General features: G+C 40.6%; 2 protein-coding genes across 2 annotated transcripts; both read left to right on the top strand.

Annotated features, from left to right (window-relative positions):
* Positions 1-4,939: 4,939 nt before the first annotated feature.
* On the top strand, positions 4,940-5,416 carry LOC148948233 (protein CFDP2-like). Its single transcript, XM_089094662.1, has one exon. The coding sequence runs from the start codon at positions 4,940-4,942 to the stop codon at positions 5,414-5,416; it is 477 nt and encodes a 158-aa protein (XP_088950788.1).
* A 30-nt stretch (positions 5,417-5,446) lies between these two features.
* On the top strand, positions 5,447-6,127 carry LOC148948232 (uncharacterized). The gene has a single exon (XM_089094657.1). The coding sequence runs from the start codon at positions 5,447-5,449 to the stop codon at positions 6,125-6,127; it is 681 nt and encodes a 226-aa protein (XP_088950783.1).
* Positions 6,128-7,806: the final 1,679 nt, after the last annotated feature.

Below are 7,806 nucleotides of genomic sequence, written 5' to 3'. Positions count from 1 at the left end.
AGAAGAAAAAAATGCAGGATGAGAGGATAAGGGGTGCCATACGTAAAAAAAAACTTGAAAAAATAACTAAGGCAGAAAAAACATATGAAATTAAAGGCAGAAAAGAAAAAAGGGACAGATAATAGATAATAGTGAAATGTAGCTCCAGGGATTTGTCAATAAACAATGTTTATAATGGAGTAAACGTGACTAATGGACAACTCGCCTAGTTGTCCATAGTATTTCACTTAACGAGCTGCCAGATAAGTATTCGTTGTCAAAATCATTCACATTTATAATTTTCAAAGAGTCCTCGGGTACATTAAATATGAATATGACAGTGCAATTCTCTTCAAGATCACCCTCTTTTTTGGAGGTGTTCTCTCTTTCAAACTTCCTCAAAATTTCCATTTTTTAGAGTTTTTATTTTCACTTGTTTGAATCCCGAGTCATTGTTTGTGGGTTCATTTAAAATATAGCATACGACAAACAAGCTTGACATGAACTCAAATAGATTAGTTTATTAGGCTTGTTGTGTATGCATACCCTTTGGCGTTAACAAGTATATAGTGCATTCAAGCATACGAGGGTTAATTATTAAACAAGCCCGATTACTTATTCTTAGCGTTTCACGATACATGAATGACGCCAGCGGTTAGAGAGATTGCTACTTGAAACGGTATGGGTTAGTTGTCAAGATTAAGTCACACGCACTAACTCCAAAAAATGCGGAATAGGTGGGGATAAGTGGCGTCATATTTAAAAGACAATGTAATCGAAGATTTCGTGGCAAGGAACCATACGTAAGGAGCGACTCGGCTCAATAGTAACCGAAACTAAAAAAAAAAAAAAATGATATCAATAGATACATCAAAAGAATAGGCTTATTATAAATACCCCCTAAGCCAAGGAATGTTACTGAAAATCACGCCATAAGATTCAGCGTATCAGAGAATCTTACTATAGAAGTTTCGAGCTCCTATACACGAAAATGTGGACAGAAGAAAGATCACGGATACGTGTTCATTTTTTTATATTTTTTTTCCCAGGGGTGATCATGCCGAACTAAACTTAACAGTTCTAGTGCCCTTTTCAAGTGACCTAAAATATTGGAGGGCAACTAGCCCTCGTGCCATGTCCCTTATTTCCCAAAAGTCGTCCCACCAAAATTTTGAGATAGTTATTTTATTCAGCATAGTTGAAAAATCAAATGGCTATGCCAACAGCCTTGAGGATAGGGGTTGCAAGTCTTAATTATCGAAAATTCCCAGAGCTTTCGATTTATAGAAAGCGAACACATTCAACAGGAGGAGGGATAATATTTTGGATAGTGGTGTTCATAAAATCCCATGTTCTTGTAGTCTACATTAGTAGTCTATCTATTATTTATAGTAGTATTATAGTATATATATATAATATATTAGTATATTATATAGTGTATTAGTATATATTATTAAATATTATATATTATATTACATATTTTATTAGTATATTATTAAATATTGGTATATTATTGTATTAGTATACAGTGTATTCCAGGATGAGAATTTGAGAGAAACTTTCCAGGAACAGTTGAATACTAAACTTAAGAGTTTAAAATTTGATAATGTGGAAGATGGGAAGAAAGCTAAAACTGCAGCTAAGAAAATTAATGAAAAAGCTTTATGTTTAATAGAAAAGAGAAAGGACTTGTACATAATTTCGGAGACCACACTGCCTTTCCATGACGATAAAATAAAAGTTCAAAATAGGGATTAAATCCTTTTTAATAGACAGTGTATAGAAATTCACAAAAATACCAGATATTTTGGTCACACATACACTGACCGTCATCAGTAGTAAAACTCTAATGTTTACTACTGATAACGGTCACTGTATATGTGACCGAAATATCTGGTATTTTTGTGAATTTCTATACACTGTCTATTCAAAAGGATTTTATCCCTATTTTGAAGGACTTGTACAAGAATTATCTGAGTGATAGATAATATGAAAACAAAACGAATGTAGAGAAAGTGGAGAAAGTATTAAATTATGAACTAAGGAGGTGTGAAGTGGAGGCCATGGATAAAATGGCCGAGGATCTGGAAGATGCAGCTAGACGGCATAATAGTAAAATATTCTACTGGCATGTTAACAAATTGAGAGAGAGTAGTCAATCCGGACTTGGCCCAGTTAAACATAGGAATGGGGACACAATTAGTGATAAGGAAAAAAAAACTAAAGAACGATGGGCCGAACATTTTGAGAATTTGCTTAACCAAGATAGAGTTGCAGCAAAAGATATAGATATTTCTGATATTTCTGAGATATTTCTGAGGAGGAATTAGTGACAGTACTAAAAGGATAAAAAAATAATTAGGCTCCAGCTGCTGATAGGTTGGTTAATGAGTTTCTTAAATATCATAGCTCTGAGGTTAGAAATAAGTTACTGAAGATTATGAATATGATTTTTGAAAAAGGGGAAGCGCCTAACGATTTTAGGAAAATCTTAAATAAGCCACTTTATAAGAAAGGAGATAAAAGTGAGTGTGGTAATTATCAAGGCATTAGTCTGGTCTCTGTAGGTAGTAAATTACTTAGTAATATGATACTTTTTAGACTGAGAGATGCCGTAGAAAAAGTTTTAGGAGAAGAAGAACAGTGCAGTTTTAGAAAAGGTAGAGGATGAGTCGACCAAATTTTCACTCTTAGGCTAATAATTGAGAAGTGCCTGAGTTTTCAAACACCTTTGGTCCTCAGTTTTATAGATTATGAGCAAGCGTTCGACTCTGTTGATAGAAGAGCTTTAGTAAAGGTTTTATCCTTGTATGGTATACCAGACAAATACATTAAAGTAATTAGTGCTATGTACGAGAATAACACTGATGCGGTTAAGGAAATGAAGTTAGCAGCTGGTTTTGTATTAAAACAGGAGTTAAGGAGGGTTGTGTTCTATCTCCATTTACATGGATCATTTTGATTGATTTAGTCTTGAGGAGCACAGGAAAAGCAATGGGAGACCACGGAATCAAACGGGGAGGAAAAAGTTTCATGGATTTGGATTATGCTGATGATTTAAGGATCCTAGATAAAAGTGGGAGTAAAATGAACGCAGTTTAAGAAGCTTTGTAAGCTCAGGTTGTTAGAATAGATTTGAACATTGACATTAAGAAGACCGAGTTGCTAAAGCTAGGAATAAGTGAAGACGAAAAGGTAACGTTGGATAACGAAAAGATTGATCAAGTGGGCAGCTTCGCTCACCTTGGTAGTATTATTAGTAAAGATGGTGCGAGCAGTGAAGATGTTAAAAGTAGAATAGCCAAGGCTCAGGGTGTTTTTTCACTTTTGAAAAAAGTTTGGAAGAATAGGAAGATAAGTCTGCAAACCAAGATTAGAATATTAGAAGCTACCGTAATGACAGTGATTAAATATTGCTCTGAAGCATGGACGCTCCGAAAAGCAGATCAAGATTTGCTAGATGTTTTCCAGAGATATTGCTTGAGGATTGTTCTGGGTACCCGGCTGACTGACCGTATTTCAAACAATAGGCTATAAGAAAAATGTGGTTCAATACTGCTCTCTAGGGCTATAATGAAAGAAAGGCTGAGGTGTCTAGTGCTCGTTGTGTGAATGAAGGATGACAGATTGTCGAAGATTGTTCTTTTTAGCCAACTGCTAGGGCTAAACGGAAAGCAGGTCGTCCTCGTTTGGGGTGGGAGGACGTCATAAAGAAAGATTTAAAGGAAATGGGAACTTCGTGGGTGGGTGCAAAAAGCGAGGCTTTGAATAAATTGGGGTGGAGGAGGAGCGTGCGTAGCTGTGTTGGCCTCACCCGGCTTGGTGCTGCGGTGAGTTGTTAGTAGTAGTAGTATATAGTATATTAGTATAGTATTAGTATATTATATATATTATTTAGTATATTAATATATTATATAGTAAATTAATATATTATATAGTATATTAGTATATTATAATATAAATAGTATCATAGTATTATAGTATTGTATTATTTATAGTAGTCTATCTATTATTTATGTAAAAACATATGTTAATCTATATTGTAGTCTATATTACGAGGACCAACCAATAATTAGGAGAGGGGTTACAGGAACGCAAATCATCAATAGACAAAGCCATGAAGCTATGCCAAATGCTCGATAGTTTTGATTCCGCCTTCGCTCAACACGAATATAATGACCCTCGCCATTTCCCCCTCCCGTCAAAGGCCCCCTCGCCATTATTACCCCGTCAAAGGTCCTGAGTAACTTCTCAGGTGCTTCCCCCAAGCAACTCAGGCGCGTCCCCAGGTGGCGGATAGGGGAACATCCTTCAGATATGGAGGATACCCTCGAATATTAAATAAGAGGGCGCGGACCAAGGGGGGACCCAGTCTCTGGGGGTCTTAAATAGCCGGTGCACCCTTGTCTGGGGGATATAAATACGGACAGAGGAGGAGGTGAGCCCCTCTGATAGCTATCTTGCTGGGCCCACCGGCGCGTGGATATGTCCCGAAGACGTTAAACTCACCCCCAGTAATGGGATAAATTGCTTGGTGACGCCGTGATGCCACGTGGGATAATCCTCCCAGCGAGGACAACTGCGAAGAGCGGAAGACACACTCGAGGGTGTCAACGGTCCCGGCTAGAAGCAGAGAGGATTGGCTTGCCGTTGCTTCAAAAGCTAGCCAAGAAACTTTTCCTCTTTATGAATTATGAATAGGCAATCAATGAGAACACGAAATAGGGCTACCGCGTCCGGGGAAACCGACGGACAAGCTACCGCGTCCGGGGAAACCAGCAGACAAGCTACCGCATCCGGGGCAACCGATGTATTGACAGCCAAAAGCGTTGGAAACGAATCAAGGCAACGTTTGACAAGTCCGTTACAAACGGACGCTAGACCGGTTTTATCAACAACAATCACCACCAGAATCGGCACGTTAAATCTTCGGACACTTTCGAAACCAGGAAAGAAAGACATGCTCCTCCGTGAAGCAAACCGCTACAATTGGGACATCATCGGCCTCTCAGAGACTCATCTACCAGGTATCAGCGAAGAACAGATAGGAGACGCAACCCTCCTGCTTTCTGGAAGACAAGACGGAACACACAGACAAGGAGTCGGCTTTTTGCTGACAAAAGCAGCAAGGAAATCTCTTCTATCAGTAGTGTCTGTCTCGGAGAGATTAATGATGATCCGACTCAAAAGTAAGTTCAAAAACCTCTCCGTGGTACAGGTCTATGCTCCGGATTCATCAAGGTCGGACGAAGAGTCGGAAGATTTCTACTCTCAGCTCCAGAGCCTTGTCGACACCATTCCGAAGAAAGACATCGTGTTAGTTCTCGGGGACTTCAATGCCATCGTGGGGAGTGACAATAGCGGAAACGAAGATGTCATGGGCAAGTTCGGGATCGGACAGATCAACGGCAGAGGAGAACGACTCACTGAATTCTGACGAGATAACGAGCTTTTTATCACAAACACAATGTTCAAGCACATACGAAAGAGACAAGTCACGTGGTGGTCCCCCGATGGAAGGACTGCCAACATGATAGATTATATACTGGTATCCAGCCGATGGAAATCTGCATTCACAGACACAGTGACGCTAGGAGGTGGGGCCTTTGATAGTGATCACAATCTCCTCATGTCATCGCTTCGCCTAAGATTAAAGGTCGTTGTCAAGCCGAAACAAAAAGTTCCAAGATTCCAGATAGAAGCCCTTAAAGACCTTAAGACGAGACAAGAGTACAGAATGCAGCTCAACGAACGACTGTCAAAGACCTTGCAAGAAACACCTGATCTGCTGAGTCCAGCCGACATCGATCTACTTGTTTCCCAAAGCAGCCTGGCCGTATGCGAGACAGCTGAGCTCGTCCTCGGCCGTAAATCTGCAGAAGACAAGCCATGGATTACCCAGGAGATTATTGATATGTGTACCGAGAAACGAACACTCCAAAACAAGCAAGATCGAGAAAGCAAGAATAGATTCAAAAACCTTAAACGTCAAATTGAGAAGAAAACCCGCCAAGCACTAAAAAACATGATTACTGAAAAATGCCGGCAGTGTGAGGAGGACTCCCGTAGGGGTAACTCACACCTCATGTTCAAACGTGCCAGAGCTGACAAACCGCAAAGAAGCGAAGTGCCTCGATCTCTTAGATAAAAATGGACACAAAATTACTACTTGTGCCGGAATCCAAGATCGCTGGAAAGAACACTTCCAGGAAAAGCTTAATCTCACAGTAAGTCCAGATACTGAAGTGGTTAGAAAGTTCCCAGCAAACAGGAATGAAAAACTAAACCCACCATCCTTAAGATGGGAAGTAGATGCTACATTCCAATACCTCAAGTAGAATAATGAACTCGGACTAGCCAATCTGCGGGCAGAACTTCTAAAAGTGGAATATGATACCGTCGTTGATCTGCAACACAAAATAGTAACATCTGTATGGGAAATAAAATACTTCCCCGAGTCTTGGTCGAAATCTGTCATAGTGCCCTTGCACAAGAAAGGATCTAAAAGTAACTACGAAAACTACAGACCCATATCGCTTACTTGCCAACCAGCTAAAATCCTTACGAAAATTCTCCTTGATCGGATCAGAAACCTGACAAGACACGTAATCCCTGAATATCAAACTGGCTTCTGTCAAAACCGATCCACCATAGACCAAATTTTTGTGATCAGACAGATTATGGAAAGATACCTGGACTTCGGGAAAGAGCTATACCAGCTGTTTATCGATTTCAAACAAGCTTTCAATCTAATTTGGCGAGATGGCCTATGGCACATCCTGGCACACTACTGTTTTCCCACTGACACTATTGATATTGTCAAGAGCATGTACGAGAAGTCGAGAAGCATGGTGCAGACAAGCAAAGGCTTAACTGAAGAATTCTCAACCTCTTCAGGAGTGCTTCAAGGATGCCTACTCTCCCCCACTCTGTTCTGCCTATTCCTGAATGCTGTACTAGCACTGGTGCCCAATGACACGGGAGCACTCATGAGTGGACACCTCTTTGACATGCTTGAATACGCCAATGACATTAATCGCCTAAACGAACAACTAGAGGAACTGCAATCAAGCGCTAACGATATTGATCATGCAGCTAGTTCCTTTGGGATGAAAATCAATGCTAACAAGACAAAAGCCATGAAGGTAACGCTGCATACAGATACAGGGCTTCAACCCAGCAAAATTATGATCCAGGGGGAAGAGATCGAGTGGGTTGACCATTTCTTTTATCATCTATGTGAGCTTACGACAACACCGGACTCCTGAAACTACATTAAACGACTCCTTGCCCTTTCCTCAGCATGCTTCAAGTCTTTGTGATCGATCTAGAAAAACAAACATCTGTTGCTGAAACTAAAAACACGCCCTTTTCAAGCTCTTGTGGTTCAAGTAGCAACGTACGGAGCAGAGACATGGACCTTAAAAGTAGAAGACAAATGCCGGTTGGAGGCCTTTGAAACAAAATCCCTCAGGAAGCTTGCTGGCATCACCTACCTTGACCGAATATCAAACGAACGGCTATTGTCTTCGCTCAACTATTCCCAGACCATCCAGATTCAACAGCTTCGATGGTTAGGCCACGTTCAGCGGATGTCCCCAGCCCAACTTCCAAAAATTGCGTTTGAAGGAAGGATTGATGCATCCCGCCCAAAAGGACGACCTCCCAAGCGCTGGAGGGAAAACTTTCCCAGCCATCCCCTGTCAGTACTCCTTCGGACTGCAGCGAACAGGGAATCGTATAAGAAGCTCTACCATAGTTCAGTCAGAGGAGAAGCCCCGAGTCGGCCAATCCGGCCGGATGGGAGTTAAGTAAAGTAAGTAAGTA

The sequence above is a fragment of the Artemia sp. Qi Xiang Cuo genome, chromosome 9 (assembly GCF_049724085.1).
Source record: "Artemia sp. Qi Xiang Cuo chromosome 9, ASM4972408v1, whole genome shotgun sequence".
NCBI classification, from domain to species: Eukaryota; Metazoa; Arthropoda; class Branchiopoda; order Anostraca; family Artemiidae; genus Artemia; species Artemia sp. Qi Xiang Cuo.
Note: the sequence above shows the minus strand (reverse complement) of the source record. Positions and strands in the feature narration are given on the sequence as shown.

Bases quoted from the DNA above. Each gene is read 5' to 3' on its own strand.
- LOC148948232 (XM_089094657.1), top strand. From the start codon at position 5,447: ATGTTCAAGCACATACGAAAGAGACAAGTCACGTGGTGGTCCCCCGAT.
- LOC148948233 (XM_089094662.1), top strand. From the start codon at position 4,940: ATGCTCCTCCGTGAAGCAAACCGCTACAATTGGGACATCATCGGCCTC.